The 27504-nt window shown below is 36.1% G+C and overlaps 3 protein-coding genes across 4 annotated transcripts in view; 1 reads left to right on the plus strand and 2 right to left on the minus strand.

Moving 5' to 3' along the window:
* LOC107657650 (oxidative stress-induced growth inhibitor 2) overlaps window positions 1–1602 on the minus strand; it is a 6253-nt gene extending 4651 nt beyond the window's left edge. Inside the window, exon 1 of the mRNA XM_016445805.1 lies at window positions 1558–1602. The gene's annotated coding sequence lies outside the window, so the exon portion shown is untranslated. The remainder of the gene's footprint in view (window positions 1–1557) is intronic.
* A 4110-nt stretch (window positions 1603–5712) lies between these two features.
* Window positions 5713–13302, plus strand: LOC107657651 (GTP-binding protein 10 (putative)). 2 transcript variants are annotated; one of them, XM_016445807.1, is made up of 10 exons: window positions 5713–5905; window positions 6653–6846; window positions 8210–8301; window positions 8517–8661; window positions 8958–9031; window positions 9244–9296; window positions 9573–9680; window positions 9763–9840; window positions 10533–10656; window positions 13072–13302. In XM_016445807.1, the coding sequence occupies exons 1-10, from the start codon at window positions 5873–5875 to the stop codon at window positions 13119–13121; spliced, it is 951 nt and encodes a 316-aa protein (XP_016301293.1). In that variant the 5' UTR covers window positions 5713–5872; the 3' UTR covers window positions 13122–13302. The 2 variants fall into 2 exon arrangements, with proteins under 2 accessions (XP_016301293.1, XP_016301292.1); XM_016445806.1 differs by lacking the exon at window positions 13072–13302 and adding an exon at window positions 11891–12825.
* Window positions 13303–13676: 374 nt separating this feature from the next.
* Window positions 13677–20819, minus strand: LOC107657610 (meprin A subunit beta-like). Its single transcript, XM_016445761.1, has 16 exons — window positions 20740–20819; window positions 20462–20523; window positions 20329–20347; window positions 20046–20087; window positions 19872–19903; window positions 19693–19771; window positions 19492–19612; window positions 19051–19106; window positions 18722–18844; window positions 18338–18556; window positions 17864–18031; window positions 17440–17664; window positions 16906–17352; window positions 16611–16784; window positions 16332–16440; window positions 13677–13957 (listed from the first exon to the last, which is right to left on the minus strand). The coding sequence occupies exons 2-16, from the start codon at window positions 20516–20518 to the stop codon at window positions 13870–13872; spliced, it is 1959 nt and encodes a 652-aa protein (XP_016301247.1). The 5' UTR covers window positions 20519–20523; window positions 20740–20819; the 3' UTR covers window positions 13677–13869.
* Window positions 20820–27504: the final 6685 nt, after the last annotated feature.

A 27504-nucleotide genomic window follows, 5' to 3' on the forward strand; every position in this document is an offset into this window, starting at 1 on the left:
GTTTTGTACCTTTGTAATACACTGATAACCACCAAATGCAGGTGGTGATGAGAAAGTCACATGATGAACCAAAGCCCATCACAAGCAGCTTTTAAATAATAACATATATAGAAGGTGCACAGTGTCATTCACACAAACACCAAACACCATCATGGTAACACACATGAAACTGAAATAATGCAATAAACATTCATTTAACAACATTAGGTGTAACACACAACCCTAATATACAAAACTGATAAGAAAAAATTAAGAAGAAACAGTTATTTCAACAACAAAAACATCAAATTTGAAATGTAACGCAGGGAATTCTGGGAATGTCAATTTACGGTTATTCACTGTAAATTATACTGCCTTTTTCACTTCCAAAAACGGTATAGTACCGTAAAATTATTGTCCAATACATGTAATGTCCAATACAGTTTTTCACCGTATATAGTAGGGGAATTTACCGTTAACCATTTAACAGGTTTTTACTGTAGCATTTTTACAGTCTTTTACCGTTAAATTCATGCTCATTTTTTAGTGTAGCCATGCTTGTGTTTTGATGTTTTAAAGTATTTTTCTGCTATTATGACAGTGCATTGTCCCTTGTTTATTTAACAAAGCCAGTGCCAATAACAATTCTGAATGTTCCAGCTGATTTAATTTGTTGTTAAAAGTATAATCAATAAAACTGAGTATGCTGCTGTTTCTTTTTTAACCCCAAAGACATTCAAATCTCAATATTTAAGACACTCTTTGTTTATCTGCTTTCATATGATGGGAAACCAAAACATTAGACATGGCAGGACACACAGTATCTCTACAAAATGACTGTGTGAATGTACATTAAATGTGTGAAGAGAGTTGTACAGCTAGTTGGTTGTTGTTGTTGTTGTGCGTGTGTGTGTGTGTGTGTGTGTGTAGTCTAGACAGGGTTATCAGTGAGTTTGAAGCTCAGACTGCATGGTATGTCAGTATGTATACATGTATGCACGTGTGTATGCATATTGCGCATAAGGTACGCCCCCAAAATAGTAGATGCTCTCTAAAATGACAACTGCAGATAAGGAAACCGTTTAAAATAATTTAATTTTAGAACAGTATTCGGAAAGCACTAATTTCAGACATTAACTAATAATGTAACAATGTTTCCCTGCTCTGAATATCCACATCATAAATCTCGGAACGTGTCTGTTAAATATTAGTAGGCTAAATTAGTTTGTTTTTGTCTTTATGGCCTGTGTCTATTCATACACGTACACCATATCTTCACCTTCCTGGGACATGTTGTTAACGGCACAGAAATTGTAGCTCGTTGTTTCAATCCTTCCATGTAACGTTAAAAACTTTATTTTACGTAGCTATAAAATGACAAAAGTGACTAACTTTATGCGGCCCGGCACTAAAAAGCGAGTCAAAACGGGAAGATTTAGGGAAATATCAGAAACGAACGTTATAATATGTGAAAAGATGTTTGATTTTAATAAATATGGCACAATTTAGGTCGCATCTACAGTCGCATGTATACTGAATGGAATAGTATTAAATGCATTTTTATAGTGATGTCCTTACCTCCAATCGAGAAATCTTCAGATTCTCTATTTTATTTTATTTTTCAGATTCGCGTATCTCTAGATGGCTCGGGATGCTGCACGCGGTATAAATAGTCCGTATCCCTAGTGGGAGGTTCCAAGCCGAGTCACAGGATGACATGGACGACTGATTTTCTAAAGATGCTCAGCTGCTTACTGTTTTCTGGGAAAGCGCCGGATATCTAAGAAGTATGAATCATGCTGGACAATATTAAAACGACGTAGAACGTCGCTGAATCATATGCGTTACTCCAGAGTAGCAGCACGGAAAAGCTGCGAGGTCTCCTTCCAGCATCATCTGCGCCTCGTGCCGCACCGGCAGGCATGTAGAGCGAGCCCAGATACGCGGAGTCTGCCGCGCGCACATGGCATCAGAGAAATAACAGCACGCGCCTTTTCCGTTAAACGGGAGGAAACGTAATCGATTGTTACTCGATACGCCCGTCAGCTTTGCAAAAAACATCACTTTATTTCATGCAACATCCCTATTGCTCAGTTAATGTTTCAGTATTGGTGGGTTTTATTCTAAAACTACTTTTATTTTGTCTTTATAGAAGGATGAATGTAGGTAGGCTATATAATTATTATCATTACTTGTTCTTGGTTCACTGCAGGTGTCGAAGTTACAGCCGTCACTTGCGTGTTTTTAGTGCCCTCGCTTGCTAGATTAGGACAGTCTCACGTTGCTTTAATGTTTAAATCACTCTCAGACGTAACACTTATTCATTTAGGTCAGCTAAGTGCGTTACTGCTCCAATGAAACTCTTGGGAAGTGAATAGTTCGGTCGATTATTCGGTGATGGTTCCGAATCAGCAACGTCCAGAACGTGTCACTGGTGACCACCGGATGGCGTAAGTTTCCTAACCTTAATTACAGTGACCTCACAGCTCCAACATCAGTTCGGCTACCCCTTCATGAACACCAACAACAGCTGTGTTCCTCCTCGTAACTCTAGATTTGATATCATGTCAATAACATCAGTAGTAATCTGTTTGATACACTGGAATTAGTTTGTATGTATGTACATAGGCTATGTGTGGGTGTGCGTGTTTGTGTGTGTGCTGTGTTGTTTTTTAATGTCTATATGTTTATTAGTATTTTTATTTCAGTTTTAGATTTAGTTATTTTAGTACTTTAAGTTAAACTAAACGAATAGCCAATGAGAAATGGTGCCTTAGCTAGCTAAAACAACATTTAGCCTACGTAATGAATTATTGTGCCATACTGTACATCAATTAACCTTTTGCACTCAATGATAAATGGGTAAATATTAATTAGATTAAAGAGAAATTATGGCACAAAAATTACTCAAATCATGCACGCCTATCTTCACAGATCTGAGATTCTGAACAAGTTCAACACCATACATCAGAGCTTTGTATTAAATTTGGTACTGTATATTTTAACATGGTAGTTGTTGACTGTAATTGGGCAGCTGGTACCTTAATTGGATGTTGATTTGCGGTATTGTGATTGATTGTGATTATTGTCTGGGACTGTTGCGGCACTGCAGGGATCTGCCAGAGTGATGGTGTTACTGATGACTCCGTGAACGCAAGGTTCATTTTGTCTATGCTGTTGCCCTAGTTGTAGTATGTCAATTTTACTCTATTGACATCCAAATGAATACATTGTATGTCCTTTGAAATTATTAGGCCTATTATTAGGCTAAACAGCTCACATAAGCGCATAATAAATTAGGCGGAAAATGATTACCTTTATCAGTTACTTTTCCATGTAAAATGTAACAGTGTTCTTTATTAGAAATTACATTTCTAAGGTATGAGACATTTTGCAAATGCACAAGTATAGACAACACATTCTTAAAAATATATATATTTTAATACATATTTTTCCCTTGTATTTTGTCTGACACCGTTTTAACAGAATGAGCTATATTTAGCTTATTTGTACACGATAATTTAGCTGCAGTTTGATAGAAGAGAGTCTCAAAGAAATACATTCTCTATATTTTGACATTCAGAAAAGTTAAACACAAAATAACTAGATCTTCATCCCTTCTGAATGATAAGTTAACACTTTAATGATTTCTTGCCTGGATGCACTGGCCCTTCTGCCCAGTCCGTGCGCGCGTGCGAGCACACAGTCCACATACCTCTCCCAAAAGACCTGTGCCAGCTCCATAAACATGTCTTGATGTTTGGGTTGATTAGACCCACTCAAGTATGTCATGAAGTCCCAGAGCCCAGCAACTACATCTGCTTCACGCAATTTACGCGCTTGTATTACAGCTAGTGACGATGCGTCCCAGCATTCACGATTTATCTCGCCCAGCTGACCGGGAGCCTTGCCGCCCCCTGTGCCCTCGGTCTTCAGCATCTCGAGCTTGGGTATAGTGTACGATGATGCGGTGGCGAGCATCAGCACACACACTAACAGAAGGCGCCACCACTGGCCGTCAAGGAACCCCATTGATCGTCCCATTGAACCTTTGGAGTCAACAGTGAAATCTTTAATGACTTGAAAACTATTATATATAGGCCTATATATAAATGTAAAACAGAAAAAGTAAATAAACACAGTGTCCATCTTCAGCGTTTACATTTATATAGCAACAAAATGCCACGTACAAAGTAATCAACAGTAATAATTTGGTAAATCAATAAAAAGCCGTTGGTCTCCTACCAGAGCAAGTGAAATGGTTACATGTAAAATACTACTTAAAATCATTTAGCTACTTACAATGTTATATCAGTCTTTTCTGTCCTGTAGCTCCTTTTCCGTTCATACCTTTGAGGCGAGTAATTGGCTTTGTGCGAGTGTTTTACGACTTATAGTCTGTTAAAGCACTGCGTGCCCACGTTTCAAGCGTCATGCTGTTGATTGTAGCCCATTCCACTTACACTAAAAACCACCTGACGTGAAGAACATAACTGAATTACAATCTGAGGAACACAAGTACTTAGAGCTCATGATTAGCCTACTGTTATTTATTTATTTATTTATTTTATTTTTTGACATCTAGACAAAAATTAATAATCTCACTTAATAAATTAGTTATGATAAATGGATTTTACTTTATTTTTAATGCAGAATCTTTAGTAGCTAATTTGTATTATTGGGCGAAATCTGAAAAATTCGGGGAGAATATATATATATATATAAAATATATATATGAATATGAAAAAGAAATATGATATGATCACAAATTTAGGAATGCATATTTCGACAAAATAAAAATAGGCTACTTCATAGCCTAATAAATAGCTTTGTGATGTACCATAATTTGCAGTTAAATTAGGCCTACATTGTTTGCATTTCTTCATAGTATGGAATAACAAACCTGACAAAATTTGAATTAAATAAATACATAAATAAATAATCATGCAAAGAAATGTAAAAATAAATAAATATATAAATAATTATTTATGTATGTATTTATTTCTAATTTTGTCAGGTTTGGCATTACATACATGTGACGCCCAGATCATTCAGTAAAAAAAATGTTTCAGTAATGATAGTAGGCTATATAACTATCATTCAGAAAAGTTTGAAATCCCCTTTTGTGTAAATTGTTTACAAAAATACAAATACTTTATTTATGACAAGGAGAGTCATATACCTAAAACCTAGCAGTAGAACTCAAGTGCACAGATAAAGGTGAGCAAACTCCCTCAGAGTTCACATTATCACTGCGATGGACCCTTTTCACAAGACCGCGTTTAACGGTCATCAGCATCCTAAATCCTCGAAAGTTTTTCATATTTGTATTAAAAAAAAAATGTATGTACATTTATAACACTATTCTTTGTATTATATCATCTTTGCATCAAAGTACAAAAAAAAAACAGTTAAGGCTAATGCGAGGGTGTTTCTAATGCAGCGTCTATGGGAGTAAATTTGACATCGTTCTCTCTTCTGACAGCAGTTATCAGTTTCTCTCAATTTTTTTCCTTTGATTGAAAGTCATGAAAACACTATCGTGGAGTTTTTCTTTTGCTGTTTGAGCAAATGGGAATGCAAAAAATATATTTGTGGTACTCTCCCATTCACTGCTATTCAAGTTAACCCAACTATGACGACTTCCGCTGCTGAGAAACCCGGAAATGTGAAAAGTGTCTATTATTCTTATGCTGACGGAGAGAGGTGGAAACATGTGTAATGGACAGCACTTTCAGCCAATCACAGCACACATTGGCATGTTTCCGGAAGCACACACGTGTTTGGTCCTTCACTTCAACGATGCAGAGACAGTAACGTTGTAACAAAACAAAAACATCAACAGATTTTGTGACACTTTAATACAATCTCTGCCTTGGGGAGTTATTTCGGGATGGTCTGGACAAGCAGAGTTTGTTTCCGGAAGGTTGGTATTGTGTATCGAATGACATTTAACTAGTTAGTAGTAGCCCGACCTTCACATGCTAAGTTTCTGTGTGTCATTAACAGATCGTGTAGCAAATGACTATGTAATTAATTACTGTTACAAACTTGATGCTTCACTCTAAACACTTTTATCACCTATCAAGCATATTAGCTGATTAGTAGAAATCAAGCTGACCAAAGACAGTGCCAAATAATTAACATCATCCATAATTCGTTTTTAATATTTCCACAAATTAATGGTTATTCATAAATGTGTTTTCCATAGGCTAATCTCACTGTAGGCCTGCAGTTGTAGGATGGCGTGAATAAGTAGTCTAGGTAATTTCCTGATGTGTTTCTGCTGTAATCCTGACGTTTGTTAACCCCAGAGGGCCCAGGCAAACCATTATTAGTCATATTGAGTATGCTACAAAGTGCGTCATGTTGACGAGGGGGTTTGGGAATTATTTTTTTCTCTTTAATAATCGTTTAATGGTGGACTTTCCTTGCCTTCCTTGGGGGAGGTGGGTCATCTTTCCCCAGAGGCTATAGTGAATGTGCAGGGACAGGAAAATTGAAAATAATTTATACCATAATAATAGACACAGACTTATGCAAATAATGGAACAATGGCACAGCAGTATGCAGAAAATCTGGATACAGTCTTCATACAGTTCTTCAGAAGTGGAATACGAACAGTTTCACGAACATAATGTCCTGCTAACTTTATCTGTCTCTTTTATTTCAGTATGGCAACTTTGTGGATAATATACGGCTTTATGTGAGGGGTGGGAGTGGAGGAATGGGTTTGCCCCGTTTAGGGGGATTTGGGGGAAATGGTGGAGACATTTGGGTGGTGGCCAAAAAAGACATTACACTGAAGCAAATCAAGGACAAGCACCCTAACAAACGATTCACTGCAGGGGTTGGTTCAAACAGCAGGTAAGTCCTTTTTTTTCTAATAAAGAGAATAATGTGTGAGTGAAATGGCAATTGTCAGTAATACCTCTGGAAGACAATAATAGGAATTTCCTATGACAAAACATAATAGTATTTTATTTTTTTTATTTTCAATGTATTATTGTGGTTTTAATCCATAAGATCATTCAAATGTATATTTATTTTTGATATTTGATAATAAATTGATATTGTTATTTATGTATTTAGATGACTTTGAAACATGTCACAGGAGCCTATTATATTTTTGCTGTAACAGATTGTGTAATCTCTCCTATTGATTGTTTGTGTCAGAGTGAGATCTCTGAAACAGATGTGTTGTAGGTGTCATTCTTTTGTCTGGTGATTCTGATGTGAGGAGCTCTGTATTCTTCTGATATTGTGAAAGCTTAGTTGCTTCATGCAGATGATATGATGCATTCCCAAATCTTTTAAATAGTTGCCATAAATAACCTATCGAATTGTCAAGTGATATTTAGCATGTCCAAGCTTCTTTTTTTCTATATAACATAATAGTACAGCAACCCCAAATGTCAAGTTCCAGAATGTAGTCCATAAGACCCATGTACTGTTTTCCAAGTCTTTAAAAATAATACAAGTGGTTTTTATGAGAAGCAGATTGCAATGTAATATGCTATTCATTGAACATCTTGACTTCCTGTTCAAATTACGATAAGATGGAACATGGAAGAATTACATTGCTTGCATGCTGAACATGGCAGAAGTAGAAGATCCTGTGCACAACTTCTTTGATTTGCATATGTATCATGTCAGGGTTAAATGTGCAGAAGTGTGTATGATTTGAGAGTCCAGTCCAGTGTGAGTAATTTTGTGTGAGGAAAGTGAAACGCTTATTTTTGGACTGCTTCTCACATAAAGCTGTTGAATGACTTTTTAAACCAGAAAGGGTATCATGTCAGGGTTAAATGTGCAGAAGTGTGTATGATTTGAGAGAATGTGCACAAGTCCAGTGTGAGTAATTTTGTGTGAGGAAAGTGAAACGCTTATTTTTGGACTGCTTCTCACATAAAGCTGTTGAATGACTTTTTAAACCAGAAAGGTGCATAAGAAGTAATGTACATTTTTGTAAATGATGACAGATTCACTTTTTGGTGAACTAGATGAACACATTTCACAAATAATTGTTCTGCTATACAACACAATGTGAAAATGTCAGTTATGTGACTTAGTAAGTGGTCATGTGTCCTGTCATCTCCTCTTTACTCTTTTTTTTTTTTTCTCAGAAATGCACACAATGTTTAATTGTTTTGTGAAATATTGAATCTTGGTTGTTTTGTGCTGATTTTGTAGAGACTGTAAGTAAAGTATTGTGTGGTGCTTTTGTCAGTATTCATGCTCTGAGAGGGGCTAAAGGAGAGGACAGTCAGGTCTTTGCACCTGTTGGGATCAGTGTTACAACAGACGATGGGAGAATCTTGGGTAATTCCATTTACACCCCTCTATAACATCTAGATCATAGGTTTTCCTCTCACATCCCTCACATCACTTCATGTTTTTATTTGACATGCTTATTAGACATACTTTGCACTTTGATTGCACTTATATCAAATGCCATTTTGTGTTGTTTGTTCCCTTTCATATTGTATTCTGTGTGTCTTATCTAATGGTAATTTAAATTTTTATTTTCTCATTAGGAGAGTTGAACTGTGAAGGAGACAATCTTTTGGTGGCCAAAGGGGGTCATGGTGGCTCTCTTCACTCTGGGTTCTTACCCAGTAAAGGTCAAACCAGACAGATACGGCTGGACCTTAAACTCATTGCAGATCTGGGACTTGTAGGGTGAGTGTCTACACAGAATGTGGACTGGAAAAGTATTGCTCTCAAACAAAAAAAGGGTATAAAATTACAAGGTAAAGCACATGAAGAGCTAAAAATGATCTAGGAATAATGACCAAAATAATGCATAAAACAAAAATACATAATGAATAAACTATATTTGGTACATAAAAACTTTTATTATTATGTTTTGTTTTGCAAAAGTAAAGCTGCTAAGTGTCATAATTGTGACCCTTCTTGTTTCATTGTTTTCTCTTTCCATTAATGTGTATTTCACACACGCCAAATTTTTTTTATAGGTTTCCCAATGCAGGCAAATCCTCCTTGCTGACTGCCTTGTCGCATGCTAAACCAAGGATTGCCAGCTACCCCTGTAAGAACTGATAATCATTTACAAATTTGTTAAACCAACGTAGTGAGTTTATACTGTATATATAGATATATATATACACACACACACACGTGTATGTGTATATATATATATATATATATATATATATATATATACGTGTGCGTATAAAACTGCCACTTTATTGCCACTTTTACAATAATCCCTTGTTACTTTCCTTTATTTTACTTCCGCAGTTACAACTTTAAGACCTGAAATTGGAAAGGTTATGTATGATGACCACAAGCAGGTAGGATGACAGGCTCTATAATAGTATAATAAAATAAAATAATAGGACTTATACTGTATGCTGCTTAACAAGCTTGGTTTTGACCTTCTCCCATAAAATAGTCTGATAATTAAACCAAAATTTACAATACAGTTATATGCAATATACAATATGTACATACATAAAATATACATTTTTATTGAACAAACCTTCAGCAAATATAATTTTATATTACATAATACACACTTTTTCAGACTGATGCCAGAGTGAGTTACAGAAGTTTGTTTTTCTCTGGAGGTTTCAGTAGCAGACTTACCAGGACTCATTGAAGGTGCTCACGTAAATAAAGGCATGGGACACAAGTTTCTCAAGCATGTGGAGAGAACCAAGCAGCTCATGTTTGTGGTACTGAGTTTTGTCTGTTACGTGAACTTGAATGTTAGTGACTGTGAGAGTTGAATAGTAATGTCATGTTCTGATGTTTCAGGTCGACATCTGTGGGTTTCAGCTAGCTAGTAACACCCCGTTTAGGTCTGCATTTGAAACCGTGCTGCTTTTAAACAAGGTAATAATATACACTACTGATTCTGAAAGGATGCATTAATTGATCAAAGGATCAAATATTAAGAAATGTTTCTTGAGCACAGCACCAAATCAGCATGTTAGAATGATTTCTGAAGAATTTTAATTTCTGAAGGATCATGGGACAATAAAGACTGGAGTAATGGCTGCTGAAATGTCAGCTTCACCATCGCAGGAAGAAACTACATTTAAAAAAATATTTAAATAGAAAAGTTATTTTTAATTGTAAAAATATTTTACAATATTTATGATTTTTCTGTATTTTTTATCAAATAAATGCAGCGTTAGTGAGCATAAAACTTCATTCAAAGACATAAAAAAAAATTCTGACCCCAAACTTTTGAACGGTAATGTGTTTTGAACACACACACACACATATATATATATATACAGTGGGTACGGAAAGTATTCAGACCCCCTTCAATTTTTCACTCTTTGTTATATTGCAGCCATTTGCTAAAATCATTTAAGTTCATTTTTTTTCCTCATTAATGTACACACAGCACCCCATATTGACGGGGTCTGAATACTTTCCGTACCCACTGTATATATATGTATATTTGACACGTGAGCTCTATGTAAAAGAAAAAGAAAATAAACTGCTTTTCTGAATGAAATGCTTCTGCATATATGATTGTACTATATAAAGTGCTCTTGATTTTCTCTGTTAATCAGGAACTGGAGTTGTATAATGAGGAACTGTTAGGGAAGCCAGCGATCCTGGTCATAAATAAGATGGACCTCCCCGAGGCTCAGGGCCGTCTCCGAGAACTGGAAACTCACTTAGAGAACCAGGAAGGTAGGTTTTATTAGAAGCAAATGGGCAATTTAGGGGCTATTTATTAAATAGGCCATTCAAGCATATTAGTCACAAATTGCCTTTAGACTTACAGTGGGTGCATTACAGAAGTTTCATATCACAACAGCAGATGGTTTTATCAATCGAGTGGTTGCATTATTGTTTCATACAATAGGGGTTATGTGCAACAAACTTCCGTATTCTCTAAAATGGGTCACATTGCTTCCGGGTTCAGATCTTTTGTATGTACTTGTATTACTCAAGATGCTTTCAAAGAAGATACCATAGATGGTCATAACCAATGTCCATCACATATGCAGATTGATATCAGTTCAACATACCCATTGTGTTTAAAAAGCAGTCAGAGAGCGGTTTATTAAATCTGCTAAATCGGCCATGTTTTACACAAATACAGTGGTGTGAAAAAGTGTTGGCCCCCTTCCTGATTTCTTATTTTTTTGCATGTTTGTCACACTTTAATGTTTCAGATCATCAAACAAATTTAAATATTAGTAAAAGATAACACAAGTGAACACAACATGCAGTTTTTAAATGAAGGTTTTTATTATTAAGGGAAAACAAAATCCAAAACTACATGGCCCTGTGTGAAAAAGTGTTTGCCCCCTAAACCTAATAACTGGTTGGGCCACCCTTAGCAGCAACAACTGCAGTCAAGCGTTTGCGATAACTTGCAATGAGTCTGTTACAGCGCTGTGGAGGAATTTTGGTCCACTCATCTATGCAGAATTGTTGTAATTCAGCCACATTGGAGGGTTTTCGAGCATGAACCGCCTTTTTAAGGTCATGCCACAGCATCTCAATAGGATTCAGGTCAGGACTTTGACTAGGCCACTCAAGTCTTCATTTTGTTTTTCTTCAGCCATTCAGAGGTGGACTTGCTGGTGTGTTTTGGATCATTGTCCTGCTGCAGAACCCAAGTTCGCTTCAGCTTGAGGTCACGAACAGATGGTGACAAACATGCAAAAAAATAAGAAATCAGGAAGGGGGCTAACACTTTTTCACACCACTGTATATGTACTGCAATTTTCCCTGGTGGGGAGGTCAGTGATTTGTACTCTTATTGACTATTATGGCAGTCTCGAGTTTCTGCCACAAGTAAATTTTGCTGAAGTACAGGCCTAATGTGATTGTTTCATTGCATTGAGCTTGATGGCTGTGTACATGCCGTGTTCCTCAGTTGATAACTCTTTTAAGTGATGCTGTGCTTTCCTAGAATCAAGCCATCTCTTTCCTGAGGATGTCATCCCTAAAAGCCTAATGCGTTTCACGCACGTTGTCCCAGTCTCTGCCACAACTGGCCTTGGTCTGCCCTTGCTCAAGTCTCTCATCCGCCAATCACTTGAGGAACAGAACATCATAGAAACTGACGGTCAGCGCAGTGAGAGGCTACTTAAGTTGAGAAGGGAGATTCCCACTTCATCCATACCTAGCTGGGGGTTTTCTCAGCCGACCTGAGATCCCACATACAGGTTTGGGTATGGCAGCCCATAAATGATCCTCAGGGATACTGTTGAACATTTGCGGACATGTGAAATATGTAATTTATATGCAGTTAAAGAGCATTCAACAGAACACAAACAGCACATTTCACTTAAATCAGTCTGTATTGTATGGACTAGTATCTGTGCCTGATATGTACCAAAATGCTGACCTTTGTGTCTGGGTAAGCTTTCATGTAATGCATTGCTTGAAGTTGGTTTTAGCTGCTCTCCCAGTCTGATCATGCTGGTCTGCTTTGCTGGTTTTAAAGGCGTTTTGGTCACTTGTCAGCTGGTCTACCAGCTATTCCATCTGAACAGGCTGGGAGCCAAGATTACAAACTGGTCAATACAAAAAATTATATATAATTTTTTTTCCCCCAACAAGGTAAGATGGCTAAAAATGCTCTCTATGAAAATGATTATTTTCTATGCTTTATTCTATAAAAAGTGACCACCTGGAATTTTAGCCATTTCTTGTTCTTATTCAGTTAACCTTCCTGTTTTTCAAGGTCTTCATGATTTTTTTGGAGTAGTTTGTAACAGAATCAGCGCTCAACTGCCATCTGCTGATTTTTCATGCTGTTGTTTGTAATGTAGGTGTTTTATGCCTTTATTAACTGTTTAATGCTAGATTATTCTGTACCAGAGTAAAACCAAGTAAAACACTTGCAAGTTCAAAACTATTTTTGTGTCTATCATAAATGTTTGTCCTTTTGTTCACCTGCAAACACTTGTCAGCTCCACCATACGCCACCAGATGCCACTAAAATCTTGCAGGTGGTTTGCAGGCCAAACCAGGACACATAGGCTACTTTTCATGATAAACTCAGACAGTGGATGGAGTTTGAACAGGGAGATGAAGTGATCTGAATGAGCAGGTTTTATTGAATAATCTTAGTTCTGTCTGTTTCAGTGCTCAGCTGGACTTCATCTGACCACAACAAATTCAACACGTTGAATTAATGCAATGGAAAATTACCGCTTCACAGCACCATCATGTGATGTTAAAAACCTTGAAATGGAGACTTTACTTTGTCTCTCACAAAGACAAATATCACTTGAAACCACATAATCATAAGATTAATCTGCAATAGCAAGCATTACAAGAGCATAGATAATCAAAATAAAAATCAACAAATGGTTAAATGACATGATAAATGATTATCCGTTAACAAAAAAACAAAAACAAAACTGGTTTAGTATCTGTATGTAAATGTATGGTTTCTCTCATTAAGCTACACACAGATTGCTACAATTTAAATCCTTAGATCTTTCAGCATTTTCTCCACATTCACATTCAAACTCTTGAACATTTTAATCATATTATTTAGTCACATTAAGTTATTATTTGCAAAATTGGTTTGTGATTCATGCAAGACATTCACATAGTTCTTGTGGGCGCAAAGCCACATTTAAAATTTTGTATAGTAACTTACAACCAATAATGTTTATGCAATGATTGCAATATTTCATATATTTAACTTAACCTATTCAGAAAATGTGTGAACCATACGTAACAATAGAGTTTATCATGGAAATCAGTAGACTAAAATTTACATGTTTTGCTTCATTACAGATAACCATGTATTCTGTGTAAGCATCTAATTCGATTCAAATATAGGTTTAACAGTATGATATACCAGAAGGCTGAAGACAGATGCAGTTGCTTTTAAATTGAATTCATGTAGTCAGACATGGAGCTGGGAAACTCTCAGGATTCATTTACCAGCAAACGGAAGCAAACCACCAATAGGATCAGAGAGGAAGTACTGGAAGTGCAAAATATGCCCAGACAATCACTAAAAGAAGAGAAATATACATATAAATATTAATACACTGTCAGCTGTACTAGAAAATATAAATTTCATCTCATATATTTTGATACTGTATGGTTTGAAATGTAAATTGCTATTGTACCATTATAAAACAGCTAGTTGTGGCCCTGGCCACTGATTAGTCAGAGCCAATAGCTGATCATTATTTTTTGCTGCATAGCAACCTTCTGTAATATTAAAGAGATATATTCTAGCAGAAGGATGCCAGTTAGTGAAATTGCCTAATGTGATAACATTTCAATTAAACTTTTAATGAGCGGGGGCATGTTTGTTTTCATTTTAAGTTCACTGAATAGGGAACTTGGGCCCGAGATGCTGGGGCTCCAGCATCCCTGCGATAGTGGGGACAAACCTGGAAAAACAAAGGCATGTCCCATCCTATAAATGACATCTCATAGTAAGAATGTAGGCCTATGAGAATGGCAATACGCTGCTTAATAAAATAATGTTTTAATAAAAATGTCCGTCATTAATATTTTAGTATGCAGCAACCGTATATTATAATGTACAGTGCACAGCATTAATGAGTACACCCCCTCTGATTAAATATAAAAGATGTATTTTCTTAATGATCTCTAATATAATTAATAGAAAGATGGCAAAATTGAAATGTATTAAACATATTCTTAATAAAAACAGAGAAATACATGCCATTAATATCTGTAAAATAAGAAACTTCGCCAATTTTTGTTTAAATGAAGGATTGCCGAATTGAGTACAACCTATATTTAATTCAACCAAGTGTAATATTCTAGAACTTAATATGTCCTCCATATCTCTAAGTACACTGCTCTGACACTTCTTGGCACTGAGTGTACAAGTTCATGACAAATTTTCACATCTGTCCTATTTAACTCCTGGAGGACGACCTCCTTAAATGCCCTGGTCTTTAATGGGGAGTGTTGCTCAACTCGTCTCTACAGAATCTCTCACAGCAGCTCAAGAGTGTTAACATTGAGTGAAATACATGTCCACTGAAGGATTTTCAATTCAGGAGAATGAATATCTTCACTGTCATGTAAAAAAAAAAGCCCAACAATGCAGGGAATGAGAAGAGGGTAGCATTGACAGTTCTCTCTCAAGTGGTTTCATTGTTGTCAGCGTTAAGTCTGAGTATGATTCAGTGGGCCATATAACACTGAATTATCAAGAAATTACTTGCCTTTAACAGTTTTGGTTCAACATACTTACCTGTTGATCAATATTTGCCTTAACCTTACACCAGAATTTTTATTTTTTTTTTGTTTTATTTAGTAACTTTCAGGAGGGTGTACTCCTTTTTGCAACACAACATTTTATCACTTTGATAAGACAATGGTATTTTCTTGAATAATTTTAACATTCTTCTTTGGTAACTGATCAAGCAGACTTGCTGGAATATTATATCTCTAAAAAACCATAACATGTCTTCTAAGCAAAGAGTAATGGCTGAATTTGTTACGTTTCAGAGGGGGTGTACTCATTTATGCTGTGCACTGTATATATTATAACACATACACTTATTATAATAAGTGTATATATTATACACTTATAATGCATTCTCTTTGATTTTATTCTTCACTTTAGGCAGGGTAGAGCATTCTTCTGACGTAGCCCTGAGATATTTATGACAATATATTCTGTATTTGTAAACAACAGTTCCCTAAATGTTCTCAGAAAATCGCAAGTCACAAATTTAAATTCTTGTCATCATTCTAATTCTGCCCAATTTACTCTTAATACAGTGTTTTGTTTTTTAAGGTAAAATTGTTTTCCGAAATTACTTCACAAAACCTACCTTGCATGCTGAAGAGAAGTATTATGTCATCACTCTTGATAAACTTTCTTTTAGTGAGTTCTTCTTTCATTATGACAGTAATTTCAGGCCAGCAGTCTCAGACCAGAATTTGACGATCACCTAACCCGCCCCCAGCAGTAACCCTAACTTCACTACAACTATAAGCTCCACCCCACCACTAACTGTAAAGGCCTGGTTATACTTCATTTTCCTCGTTTTACTCCATCTTGCACACAGCTGCTTCCACACAGCTTTCAAAAACTTAACCATGGATGAGAGAGGATGGACGAGTTTGACACATGCACAATATCACTTAGTGGACACTTTTGTCTCAACATTCACCTTATGTCTGGGTGGACACAAAAATTGGGCTGTACACGGACAGTGCGCACAGACCGTTGCAAAACACGTATGACCATCATGTACTTTGAGCTTAACCTCAGTGAGTTTATAATCTCCACTCTAACTTTCAGTCTGAGACTGCTGTCACGTGTGGCACTGCGGGTCTTCAGCTTATTGTCTGGTGTAGATGGTGTTAACAATAGTTAAAACAATATTCACCTTGTAGCACACGGTCCCTGCTTGACAGCTGCATCAGATGAAATCTTGAAGTTCTTCACTGTCACTTTAGGGCAGGGTAGAGAGTTCTTCTGACGGAGCCCTGAGATATCTGCAACAAAGTATTCTGGATTTGTAAACAACAGTTCTCTAAATGTTCTCAGAAAGTTGCAAGTTGCAAATTTGAATCCTCGTCATCATTCTCATTCTGCCCAATTTACTCCTAATACAGTGTGTTATTTAAGATAAAATTGCTTTCTGAAGGTACTGCACAAAACCTACCTTGCATGGTGAAGAGAAATATGATGTCACCACCCTTGATAAACTCTCTTTTAGTGAGATCTTCTTTCATTATGGCATATTCATAGCCCCAAAAAATACCCAAATATACGGTCTCATTGCCAATGACAACTCGAGTTCCATTATTTCGAGGATTGTCCCAGTAATTACTGTCATCTGTTACAACAAAATATGGCTTTTAGACCCTTCAAAGCTACATATAATAATAACCTTGATCATCAGTTAACTAAAATGCTGCATGTAACATGATATGAGAGAAAAATAATCGGAATCTCACAGGAAGAAGCCAAAGTAGGGTCAGTCGTGAAGCTTTTCTCAGAGGACATGCGCTTCTGAATGTGTGGATTCTGGTCAAGCATCTGGAAGGTTATTTGTCTCCATGGACAAGGCCACTTCAACTGGTCATCATATGCACCGGATACCAGACCAACATATATTGAAAGGTAATTCTGATACACTATTAAGAGAGCCTGAAAGCGATAACCCTCACTGGAGTAATAAAACGGACTGTCCATCCAAGTGCCAGGCAGACTGTACTTCAAAACCTTCTCAAAGTTTCTTATCTGCCATGTGTGGGGACACTCAGTCTCTGAAATATTGATATCATCCAGTGAAAATCCTCCACTGGAGTTTCCAGCTCCTTTACGGGCTTCAAATACAACTTGGAAGGTTTTATTTGCATTCAGTGGCACATGATGCAGCTTCCAGTAATTGCCAGGGGGTTCTGCAAAAAATTTAATGGTCAGTAACATGGAAAATGTAAGGAACATCTTGATGTACAGGCCTATAAGTATTTGAGAAAGAGACTGACCTGTGATCTGATCCATAAGTCTGAGAGTTCCTCTGTTATCTGCTTCATTCTGGTATTCTCGGATCCAGATGTTGAGCTGGTCAGACTCATTACCACTGTGATAGTAGTAGAACTGCAGGCACTGGACTTTGCAGTCTCTTTTGGGGGTCATTTTCTTGCTCTCCATTCTGGCTGCGTCCCCCTCATTTCTACCCTTAGTGCTGAAGTGCATGAAGAAAGACACACCTGCAGGTATGAAAACAGGTTTATACAGAAGTTGTGCGGAACTGGATAGTACAGTGACTGCAACTGTGGTTGTAAGTGAGGCAGTTTTTGGGCAATAAAAATATAGATTATCTTGCATCCTAAAGTCTCTTTCTGTGAAAAAGCACACACTGACAAAAAAGAAACTTCACATTCACAGACTGACTGTAACAGATCTCACCCTTTTGTTCTTTGCCCAAGTATGTGTGGTCAGTCACACTGATGCCACTCACTGACTTCACTCTCTGCCAGCCATAATCAGCAGCAGAACAGACGCTCATCTGAACAGATCCATCATGAACAGATTCATTATCAAAACTACAGTGATCAAGGAAAGAGATGGACGAATCTGTAATGCAAACAAACAAACATTTATGAGGGAAAAAAGATCATGTCTTTGTGCACAATATTATTCTGCATTTCTGATACTATATGTAAGAGATAATGTAATGTCACTATTGAGTCATTATTGCAAAATTACGCTATATTAAATTAAGTTTACGTTTTTACATGGCACATCATTACAGTTGCCATTCATCTGTCTCTCTTACAACAGACACAGTCCTAATGAGATATTTAACAACCACAAGTTCACAGTAATGCTGCAGAGAATACACATTCAAACTAAAAAAAGAACAATGTGGGAAATACTCACTGCATTTATAGAGTTTGTTGAGTTCAATCACATCATATTCACTCATGTCCAGGAGTTGACCAATCACATTTTGGAACTCAGGACGCTTAGTAATGATTGTGGATCCATTACCGTTGCTTAAGGCATCTTTATCATAATGCATCACAGAGTAGTAGTCGTATGGGGTGTCTTGGGTGGTGGTCAGATTCTCACTGTATTTATTGAAATTGCTCTCATACCCTAAAAATAAAGACTAATGCATTTATTAAGGTTAATCTTCATAAGGAATTGGTTATTTACTGAAAGTGCTTATAAGTTGAATGGACACTTCAGTGTCAGGTTCAGTAAAGCAAATTAATCAAATTCATAAAAAAAAATTGATTTTGAAAAAAATGATAGAGCAACCTGTAATGATGTTTTTGAAGTTGATGGTCACATAATCATCTCTGTCATATCTTGTGTGCTCATGCAAAAATCCCAGTGCATGGAGAAACAAATGCTCAATAAATGCTTTTATTCCACAACTATCTCCAATGGGTGTCAGGTTCAGTAAAGCAAATTAATCAAATTCATAAAAAAAAAATTGATTTTGAAAAAAATGATAGAGCAACCTGTAATGATGTTTTTGAAGTTGATGGTCACATAATCATCTCTGTCATATCTTGTGTGCTCATGCAAAAATCCCAGTGCATGGAGAAACAAATGCTCAATAAATGCTTTTATTCCACAACTATCTCCAATGGAAAGAGTCTGAGCTCCTGCAACTCTGTGACCGATATATGACCAACACCTGAAAAACAAGTGAGAGAGCACATTCACATAACACATACGGTGAATAAAGGTTATGTTAACAACACTAACAGTCAAATTAAGTAGTCCACATATTAGAATAACAAAAATGTCACTGTAAAATAACACACAAAAAACAAAAACAAAGGTTAAATCAAAAGTATCTTTCATTTAAGATTCCTCAAAATAGCTACTCTTTTGCCTAGAGAGCTATTTTGGGCTTCAGGGTAGGAGTTCCTACATATGTGGTTTATTAAAAACAATAAAAACAAAAACTTTAAATTAACATTTTTTTGTTTATTTTATAACTTTATTGTTTATATTTGTCAAACAGAAAAAATATATATCTGTCTATATTTGGATTACTAACTGGAACCATACTGTACCCGTCACGACTCTCCACAGAGATGTAAGAAATGTCTTCTGCTGTTCTGGGCTTAAACTCAATACATGATTTCAGTCTGAACTGCTCAAAGGCTCTCAAAATGACTCCTTTATAGTTCATACCTATAGCCATGGAAAACATGAAAGTTAATTTAAATACTAAATGAAAAGTTGACATGACATGAAAATCCATGTTTTCTTACTGAGATTCACACTCAGCTCATAGGGGATGGGAATATTCCACCGGTACTGATTCCCAAGAATGGCGCTCCTTTGATTAGGCTTTAAAGCAGATTGTTTTAAATATCCTGGGAGGACTATAAATGCTGATTTCTGAATTATCCAATATTGTAATTATAGAATGTCTTGGAAAGGAACTCACCACCATGATGTCTCCTTCTCTGAGATTTAAACCTAACACCACAAGAGAGTTCAGTTCACAGTGAATATGCTTGAATAAAACAGGAGTAAAAAAATAATGATTTATAAACAAAAATAGATATTAGTTGCCTTGCTGCAATGTATTTGAGTTTTTGTGATAATACAGTAGTTTTACCTTTGTTTATATCTGGAATATCCTTCCGATCCTCATTAATGTCTTTGAGACAAATATAATAAAGAAAACAAAAGACAGAGGGAGAACCAGAATTGTGTGCATTGAATACTAGACAAAAATGTAATTTTAGTGAAACATCCTGAAAGTAAAACGTTGAATGGCTAATCATATCATCAGGCAGTAATGAGCAGCCAAAACCAGATCTTTTACACTACACACATATTAAACATATTACAATAATTTTACAACTGATTTATTTCAGTGACTGTACTGCCGTACTTACCAGACGTATCTGGTGGAGGCTGAGAACATGAGATATGAAAACAATATTCAGAAAAATAGATGAAAAACAGATTTAAAAATCAACAGCTATCTACCACTTTTACATTGACAATAACATAAGCTCTCGAACTTACCATAGATGATGCTGGGCAAAAAGCCAAAGCCAAAGCCAGAAATGTGCATAATCGCATCTTCACTGAAAAAATCATAATGATCAAATTTGATTGTTGATTTATGGAGTTTTTCTAATCACTTTCAAATTTACAAGCAAAATACTTGGGACACATAACTTTTTTTGTAAAAAAACATATTTAATTATGTTTAATAATATTTAAATATTACCCAGTGAGTTATTTATGTTTAAGGTAATAAAAATAAAAACAATTCTGGAAACTAAAATATGGATGCATACCAGTTTTCAGTCACTAATGCAGCTGAACATAAAACTGCCTCCCAGTCACCCAGTTTGACAAGAAAGTGTCAAGTTGTCACATCCACTCTGTTTAGTTCCTTTTTGTTTTCTTTGTTTATAAGCAGGTTCTCATTTTTACTATTATATTATTACTATTACTATTGTTACTTGTTTGTTAACTAATTAGCCCCACCGTTCTCTTTCCTCATTTGCCCTGTGTATTGAAACCCCAGTCTTACTCAGTTTCCTCATTTGCAATGTGTCTCGTTTTCTTTGTTTATAAGCAGGTTCTCATTTTTACTATTATATTATTACTATTACTATTGTTACTCGTTTGTTAACTAATTAGCCCCACCGTTCTCTTTCCTCATTTGCCCTGTGTATTGAAACCCCAGTCTGACTCAGTTTCCTCATTTGCAATGTGTCTCTTTCCTCATTTGCTTTATACCCCCAGGCTGGCTCAGTTCTTTGTCTGTTCTTGTTTTAATAGAGTTTGTTTGCTTTGGCCCAGTGGTTTTCCTGTGTCTCAGTGATAGAGTGTTTTTGTTTAAATAAATATTTACCATTTGTAAATAGATAGTTGTCTCAACTCTTTTCCTTCCAGAAAACAAGCTAGGACAATTGAGAATTTCTAGTTTATTATTTGAACATGCAAATAGCATAGTCCTTCTCTTCCTCATACTGAGTTCCCAGTATATTTACATAGTTTTAACAATAGGAGTGCCTGGAAAATCAAAAAGAGGTTTTTACAGTCATGCTGCAGAAGAACTTTTTTTTTTGCTTACACCTTCACTGACAGGTTCTGAAATTATCATTTTTTTTATTAGCATCTTTTGAAAATGTTCTCTCTCTCTCTCTATATATATATATAAACATTTTTCTACAAAGAACCTTTTTGTGCAAAAGAAATATTTGATGGTCTAATCAAATTTATTTAATTAATTAATTTAAAAATATATATATTTAACAGGGACAATGGACAGTCAAAGACTGCCCCAGAATTAGCTACAGGGCTAAATTTAATCTGAAACACCCTATAATGAAAATTATTTAAAAAACAAAATGAGACTCCCAAAGTTATGTAATAATTTCAAAACACAGGCATATTCAATGGTCACAAACCTGACTCATCTTTAACCATATTTTCAAATGTAACTTAAACAGTAAATCAGTAACTCTAAAATGCGCTTCACAGTCACCTCTTGACAAAGCTCTTGTTTGTCTTATATTTTCAGTACGTGAAGAAACTAATTCTTTCAAGGGTGAGGGTGCAAGGTTATAAACAATTTTGTACATTAAACAACAATTGTAAAACATAAAATTGTCAAAAGTAAAAAAAAAAAAGCACTTTTTAATTATAAAACAATGATGATATCTGTTAGGTTTCTTGTCAAATACATTTAAAGCACGTTTATATAAGGTGTATAAAGGTCTAGGAGATTTTCCTGCTTGTGACCATGAATACAATAGGAAAAATGAGAAAAGATCAAAGGATGCAAAAAGACTCTTGCAGCTTCTATTGAAAGTTGACTCCATATAAATAAAAACAATTCTAAGTTGAGGTGTCACTGCACAAACTATTTTTTGAACGTGCTTTTTAAAAGTTAAATGAGAGTCTAAAATAACTCCCAAGATATTTAAAATCCGGAACAATTTGTAATTTTCCACCATTAACTATTATATCTGGTTGGACCTCCACCTTCTTTTTGGTTTTAAAATACATACAGGCACTTTTCCAAACATTTTATGTTACACAACACTGAGTAAGCCAGTCTAAAATTTTCGACATTGCATTAGATAATTTTTGTGCCACCTGTTCTTTTGTTTTGTTATATACATAAATCACAGTGTCATCTGCGTACATTTGAATATGTACATCAGGACAAACATCTGGAAAGTCATTCAAGTACAATCTAAAAATAGGGTTAACCCCTGTGGAACAGTCTCTTAAAGAAGATATGTGTTTTAATCCAGGTGCACTGTATTCTTGATGTAAGAAAAGACTCAAACCATTTCATTGTATCTTCTGAAAAGTTAAAATGTAATAATTTAGATCGGGGTGGCCAGGGTCAGTCCTGGAGAGCCACAGTCCTGCAGACTTCAGCTCTAACCCTAATCAAACACATGTGAACAAGGTAATCAAGGTCTAAGGGTTACTAGAAACCTATACAGGCAGGTGAGGTTTTAGCAAGTTTGGAGCAAAACTCTGCAGGACTGTGGCTCTCCAGGACCGACGTTGGCCACCCCTGATTTAGATCATAGGATATTATGATTTAGTGTGTCAAATGCCTTTTGCAAATCAAGGAACACAGCACCCACAACCCCACCCTTGTCTAATTTTGACTTGCTCAATAAAATAGCATACAGCAGTTTCTGTTGAATGCTGTTTACAGAAACCAAATTGCAAAGGACACAATAAGTTATTTCATGTATCTAAAAAAATTCACAATTTGCTCAGTTACTACTTTTTCTATTTTAGACACTACTGATAAAATTTAAATCGGCCTATAATTTGACACATTAGTTGGATCATCTGCCCTTGAAAACTGGGGTAACTAACCCAGTTTTCCAACAATTTGGGAATGTAGATTGTTGATAAATTAACAAAATAAGTAATTGGTACTAAAAAATATCACTATTGTATTTTTTTGTTGTTTTTTTTATAGGCCTATCTAAACCATATATATCTTTAGCATTGGAATTTTTTAAATATTTTATAATATTCTGAATTGTAAGCTCAGAAACTGTTGAAAAGCAGGTTTTACTGAATTAACAAAATTAATTTCTTTATATCTCTTATTTCAAAATTATCAGTCAAACTTTGAACTGAGTCAACAAAGAAATTGTTAAATATATCTACAATTTCTTCAGGTTTATCAATTATTATTCTTCCTTAAAAATCTAATTTTAAACATTTATTACATGATATAGATAGACTCTTTTTATCAATTGATTAATAGTTTGCCATACCTTTTTACTATTACCTTTAGTCTCGTTTAAAATATTACAAAAAAAAATTGTGGCTTAGCCTGCCATATTGTCTTAACCTTGTTTCTTAAACTGTTAAAAAGAAGTTGATCCTCTAGCAAGTTTTTTAATCCATACCTTCATTAATCCATGATAAATGATTCTTTCTATGCCTATTTTCAACAAATTTTGTGTATTTATTCCTTACGTTTTTTATCTCTATAAAAATTGTATGTGCAGTTTCCAGATTTTCAGTAGATTTAAGCGATGCCCAATCAATTTGTCCACGTGTAACGGAGGCCAACGAGTAAGTGCTGTGCAGGTAAACCTCACTCCACTGATCTCAAGAGATGCACTAGCGACTGACGCTAGGGGCTGTAGTCTTTAGCCTCCTTGTTAGTGCGTCTGCCTCCCATGCCGGAGACCCACTCGGAACAAGAACGAGGTGTGGCGGTGAGGACCCGGGAGACAGGGGTTACACACGCTCTTCTTCAAATGCACTCACAGGCAGGGCCGGCTTTACACATAGGCATTCTAGTCACGTGCCTATGCTTGCTCGTCCAAGGGGGGCCCAAACACAATGAAAATATATATAATATTTTTGTTATACTATGGGATATCTACAACAGTAAAAGAACCAAAACCCCAGAAGACATTGAGCAAATAAATATAACAAACAATAGGGTAAAAATGACAAACTATTTCCATGTCTTCAACCTTTTTTATGTAGGCCTACGGAAATCACGCTTTCTTTCTCCCGTTCTCTCTCACACACGCACACACAAGCACTCGCGCACACACGCGAAGACGCGAACAGAAACTTGTCATCAGCGCTGCGGCTGCCCTGCGAATTTATCAATAAAGAGTTTCGCAGATGAAAAGCTGCATGACATTTCTCAGTAGCAAGGTTCTTGAAGCAGTTAAACTTAAAGATTCGCTAGTAGACGCTGCTGCTGAATACTGCTGAGAGACGCACAGCACAGACGCAAGTATTCACACGCACTTAATCTCTCCCTCTCTCTTTCGCTCTCTCTCTCTAATAACTGCGTTAGACTGCATTAATAACTGCATTAGCCTGCATATCAATGGCTCAAGCCTCTGTTATTAGCTCTAAAATGACGTTTTGGAATTTGCAACGGCGTAAAAAAGTAGCTAGTTCAACACCCACGAGATTTCAGGATGGAAACATGTCAAATGTCTTGAAACAAATCATCTGAACAATTGATGTGTGATTGTGACTCCAGGCCAGGGCCGGAGTGGGAGTCATTTTCAACCCTGGAGTTTCATGCCTTAGAGAGCGGCCCACTTTAGTTCACGACTGACTATAGCTATTACAATAATGTAATTAAAAAGTCAGTAGCCTCTATAAGTCTGCAATAGCGCACTGTTCTCTACAGACTTGTAATTCATTATATTTTTCTACAGCCTTGTTTTTTTGTTATTATTATTTTACTGGCCTTTTCAGCGCCGCATTTGCACTTTCTATTATACATTTTTAATTTATTATTTTTTGCTCGCATATCTCCAACAAAATATTTGTAGACCTACTGTACCATAAAGTCTGCCTGCAGTTAAAAAGTTCTCAGAAACAAATCATCTCCTTCTTTGATGTGTGATTGTGACTCCAGGCCAGGGCCGGAGTGGGAGTCATTTTCAACCCTGGAGTTTCATGCCTTAGAGAGCGGCCCACTTTAGTTCACGACTGACTATAGCTATTACAATAATGTAATTAAAACGTCAGTAGCCTCTATAAGTCTGCAATAGCGCACTGTTCTCTACAGACTTGTAATTCATTATATTTTTCTACAGCCTTGTTTTTTTGTTATTATTATTTTACTGGCCTTTTCAGCGCCGCATTTGCACTTTCTATTATACATTTTTAATTTATTATTTTTTGCTCGCATATCTCCAACAAAATATTTGTAGACCTACTGTACCATAAAGTCTGCCTGCAGTTAAAAAGTTCTCAGAAATAATCAGATTTGTTTTGCTTAACCTATTCTAAAAATAATTTAAAAAAAGTCATCGGCTTGAGTAAATTGTACCATTATAAAATCGTGACTGCACAAGTAGTGTAGTAATTTAGGAGGTGAAAATACTGTGAAATTACATACATACAAATGGCAAGAAATTTGAAAGCATAACAACTGAACGTCTATGAAACGTCTACGCACTTACATTTTTTTAACTAAAATGGCTATTATTGCAACCATATAGCCTATGAATGAATGAAAATGCATATTTTTCAATTAAAGAAAACTTGTGGGCTGCTTCTGGTGCTTGGATTTCTACTTCAATAAAATGAGGTCCAAGTTTAAGAATGCACTAGAAGTAAATTGTTTAAAAATGTATTTTCCTCTCTATTTAACAGCCTTAACTTACAATAGTGAAATACGTCTCCCCTCAGGTAGATGAAATGTTTTCCTGCCTTGCTACATTTTGGGCTGATAATCAATAAATTGCATTCGCCCAAACTGATTTGCCAAAATCAAATCGCGGACGTAAGCGCGAGTACTGCTGGCTGTGAAACAGGAGCAGCCGGCAGAGGATTACGCTTGGTCTTAAAGCCTTCATCAACCGGCTACGTTCACAAATAAAACAATATTTTGCGCAAAAATAATGATTAATTATCAATTGAGAATTTGTTATTCATATGGTCTGGTGATCATATGACGTATGCCTGCGAATACGGGACAAAATGTGTTATAACTTTCATACGGGACGCTTCTTTGATGCCTTAAATACGGGCATCCATATTTCAACCCCATAGCAGTGGCATGACAGTACCGGCCCTCGCGGCCAAAAAACAGACCAGCCCACCGGGAATTTTCCCGGTGCTCCCGATTAGCCAATCCTGGCCTGCTCCAGGCCGTTAAAATTATTAGAGAAATAATGCACTCCCGAAGTGGTTATGTGGCCAAGTCTCCGCGCCTATTAATGGAATGAAATGCAATTTGTTTGAATTCTCAAACAAATTAAGAACCTACATTCGATTTTTATTGACTGAATGCTGATTGGCTACAAGTTTGTTTCGCTAGTCGGCCGAATCAGTTTTCTAAAGCGTTTTTGTGAAGCGTCATTATATAGCTCCTGATCGTGTCGGAGCCCCCACAATCCCAAATCGTAAACATCAAACATGTTTGATATTTACAACTCTTGATCGGGCTGCCTCTGACGTGATACCCATTATAGCCAATGAATTGTTTTGCCTATATGTCACGAAAAGAGGTAAATCCGGCCCTGCTCACAGGGGCGTCGCACAGGGGGTACTAGTGGATCTGAATATCAGGGGTCCATGGCGAGGGGGTGGGGGGTGGTGATGTTGTGGGCTTCATGGAAAGCAACAGATTCCATTCTGTTTACATATTCTGTTTACGTGATTTGCGATCGCGAACTATTTTTTTTATTTCTTTTTGGTCGTTTTATAAAGTAGGCTAATTAAAATGACAATACATTCAAAGTAATTTGAACATTCAAGTTGAACTTGTTTACTTATAAATGATCTTTAACATAAATAAGGAGCCCTCCTCCTCAACCATTTTTCCTAGCTTGTCTGAAACTGAAATATTTATACCCAGGCATTGCTAAAGCAGCACTAGGAAAAGTTTTAATTAACCACATTTCAGATAAACACAAGAAATCTTGATCTGAGTTTATAAGTAAATTTTCAAGTTGTTCATGTTTGGATAACATAATTTGAATATTTAAATGTACTCCTATGGCTGGCCACACACTTGAAGATTTTAAAGGTGGGGTAAGCGATTTCTGGTAGCCAATGTTGACATTTGAAATCACCAA

The sequence above is a fragment of the Sinocyclocheilus anshuiensis genome, unplaced genomic scaffold (assembly GCF_001515605.1).
Source record: "Sinocyclocheilus anshuiensis isolate Anshui unplaced genomic scaffold, SAMN03320099.WGS_v1.1 scaffold43, whole genome shotgun sequence".
In the NCBI taxonomy this organism is placed as follows: domain Eukaryota; kingdom Metazoa; phylum Chordata; class Actinopteri; order Cypriniformes; family Cyprinidae; genus Sinocyclocheilus; species Sinocyclocheilus anshuiensis.